Below are 3,213 nucleotides of genomic sequence, written 5' to 3'. Positions count from 1 at the left end.
CTCAGGTCCCTTCCAACCCTACTAACTATGAAACTATGACACACACCCCACCCCACCCCAGCTTTGTGCTTTGACTGCTCCCCCAAGACTAGAGCATGCTTTCCCTGGGGCCTCAGACCACTCCTTAAGTCCGTACGGGGACAGGTGTTGCTGCTTGTCCCTTACAGGACTAATGCCAGAGCAGGGATGTATTAGGAGCTCTGCAGGATGTGACTGGCAACCCTGATCAAACTATGGACCGCATAACAACATTCTGCCCTTGATACAGATTTGACAGTGACATTGCAGAGATGCATTCCCTTTGCTCGAGAGCATTAGACTGATTAATTCGCCTTAAACTGCACCAAGTCAGCCATGCAAAAGAAGAAGAAGGGGTAATCTTTTGTTCCCTGTTATGGGCCAGTCAAGGGAGTTTTGCACTGTGGGTTCAGCAGCTCCACCTCCTGGCACTGTTCCTCAACTGATGCACACCGTCATGGCTCCAGTGAGCTCAGTGGAGCTGTAATGAGTCATAGAAGTGGATCTGCCCCTGGGCTGTACTCGAGCCTTTCCATTGACTTGGGGCATGAGTTAACCTCACCTTTGCTCAGCTCCCTCCCTCCTAAGGATTCACAGATGTTAAGGGCTGGAAGGGACCTTACAAGATCATCGGGTCCAGCTTCCATGCACTTGGCCAGGGAAGACTGCTGGGATCAGATGACCCCAGCAAAGTGGGCATGAAGATGCTTTTTGAAAATCTGTATAGAGAGCAGATAATCACCCCCAGAGCCTGCCTGGAGGATTAGCTTCAGCAAATCCCTTGAAGGCATTTTGCATAAAACTTTTATAGGGACACAGCTGATTACTTCACCGTTGTGACATCAGAGTTCCCTCACTGTGCTGGGTAACGTGCTCACCTGGGGAGGGGGCTTTGCGAGCTTCTCTTGTCTCTCTGCTTGTTTAGAGTTTGCGGGAACCGGCCCCCTTCTCGGATGAAATTGAAATCGATTACAGCAAGCCATATGCCAGAGTGACGTTTGAGGAAGCACTGAGAGGAACCCCATGTGAGTAACCCCTCACTGCAGACTGATGCGCTAACTGTGCATGTCTGATTTCTCCTGCCCCCAGCTCAGCCTTAGTTGTGGCAGGGGAGCATTCTACTGGGCTGGGTAGCCCTACTCATCCTAGTGATTAAGACAGCTGTTGTTACTAGGATTACACCAGTGCCTACACCTGTCGCTGAAACGGGCCTCATTCTTCCCACAGTGAGATCACTTGTGATCCAAGCAACTTACAGTCTCAGTAAACGCTTCCGACCACCTGCTTGAGTCCCTTCAAAGCCAGAGACTGCTGCAAAAAAGTATCAGGGCTAAGCATCTTTTGTACACTAGGGCCAGGGGTAGCTGAGAGAACAACCAGAGTCACAGAGACAGGAGGCATTTACAAGAAAAATAGCCTGACCTGAACAAGTGACTCCAAGAGCCAGCCCCAGCACAGAAGGTCAGCATCCCAGCTGGCTCTTGGAAATGCTCAGTGAAATGCAGCACAACCTTTGAAGGAATTTCAGTGAGCACAGCAGATCAGCCCCTCAGGAAGAAAGTAGCGCTCCTTTTACAGTCAGTTTTCCCAGTAGAACTGAGCCAGTGAGAGAGGAACAAGGTCTAGACAAGTGGTTTACTTCAGGAGGTGTTGGTAACCCCTACAGGGGGCATCAGTCCCCGCCCCCCCCATCTTACCAACCCATCTCGGAGACCCCTTTACCACCATAATGAAAATGCTAAAACCCCTGCACCTCTTTCAATAAACAGCAGTAGAGCAACTAGCAGCAAGCTTAGTCCCATCGTGATGTGTGAAGACCCAGCTTGCTGTCTCCCAAAGGAATTTCTGAAAGTCCCAGCACGTTACACAAGAACAGAAGTTCCAGCCTATGCCCTGTGGAAACCTGGCTGGTCACTTGATGCTGGTGGTTGCTTCTGTCCAAGGAAAGCTCTGGTCTGCCCTGGCTTAGGGCAGGGAGTGATCCAACAGATCCAGCAGCCTAACAGTACTGTGCCTAGCTGCTTCCCATGATCCCCCAGCTGGGTTTTACCATATAGCCTTGCACACCACGGAAGCAGGCAGTTTAAGAAGTGACTCTATAGCAGCCCCCTCTGGCTGATTTTAGGAGTCCTGTTAAGTTGGTTCAAAAGAGACTTGGCCCATCTTCTGGAGTCCAAAGATGTGGATGTTATTGTGAGCTTCCACCTCCAGGCACATGGGACTGAACTGAAGCAGGTGGGAAGTTGGGAAGGTCCTGAGGCTTCATCCTGGGAAGCTCATAAACAACTCTGATATCTCCAACAAGCCAGCCTGAGTAGCCAGGTACTGAGCAGGATGTCGCTGTTGTATTTTGATTTTCCAGTGGCCAAGGGGTTTGCCGTCTGCAATCCCCAGCGTTCCTTTTACACCAGGTTCCTTTTACATCATTGCCCCCACTCCAAGCGCTGGCCACACACATGCTGACCCAGGTTCACATTCAAACAGTCATTTTTGTAGCAACAGCCCTTGCTAGATCCTTCCAGCTGGGAAGCCAAGCCCATGCAGTAAGGTATGACTAAACACTGCTGTCCCTGGCCTGCTTGCTCATAACTGCCCATCTCTTTCTGTGCTCAGTGGATCGGCCAGTCAGGGTCTACGCTGATGGGATATTCGACTTGTTTCACTCCGGACATGCCCGGGCTTTGATGCAAGCTAAGAACCTCTTCCCCAACACATACCTCATTGTTGGAGGTAAGGTGTGATCTGTTACCTTAAGGGAACCTTCCCACATCTTCCCTATCCTTCTCCAGCAGGTGACACCCTGCTTTGGGCTCTCTGCCTTACAGGGCAGTCACGTGGCTGTGCCTCGCCCTTCAACTTTGAGTTCAGCTCGGCACAGCATGTGCGTGGGACACTGAGAGGCAAATAATAGGCCTGAACATAAAGATTAAATCCTGAAATTGTGAAATTGTTTCTGGGAGTTCCAACTGAGTTCACTGAACCTGTCGTCTCAGTATTGCATGCCAAGTGCTGGGCGGAGCTGAGCTGCTGAATACTGAGCCATAAAAAGAGGCGTTCGGCTACTATCTAAACCAAGAGCAGCAGAGGAGGGAGGAACTGTCTCTACATGTAGCTGAGCCAACGTGGGATGAGTTTTACTGTGAGAGTCAGTCTTAGCATTCTGCTGGCTTCACCTTGTAATGGTTTTGGGAGTTC

General features: G+C 50.5%; 1 protein-coding gene across 2 annotated transcripts in view; it reads left to right on the top strand.

Moving 5' to 3' along the window:
- The window catches only part of PCYT1A (phosphate cytidylyltransferase 1, choline, alpha), a 24,637-nt gene that overhangs the window by 6,657 nt on the left and 14,767 nt on the right, over positions 1–3,213 (top strand). For both annotated transcript variants that reach the window (XM_019503462.1, XM_019503463.1), the window contains 2 exons: positions 944–1,043; positions 2,632–2,748. In XM_019503462.1, coding sequence (XP_019359007.1) covers positions 944–1,043; positions 2,632–2,748 — 217 coding nt within the window. The remainder of the gene's footprint in view (positions 1–943; positions 1,044–2,631; positions 2,749–3,213) is intronic.

This window comes from Gavialis gangeticus, unplaced genomic scaffold (genome assembly GCF_001723915.1).
Source record: "Gavialis gangeticus isolate Ggan-Ray unplaced genomic scaffold, GavGan_comp1, whole genome shotgun sequence".
Taxonomy (NCBI): Eukaryota; Metazoa; Chordata; order Crocodylia; family Gavialidae; genus Gavialis; species Gavialis gangeticus.
This window is presented reverse-complemented; position numbering and strand designations above follow the sequence as displayed.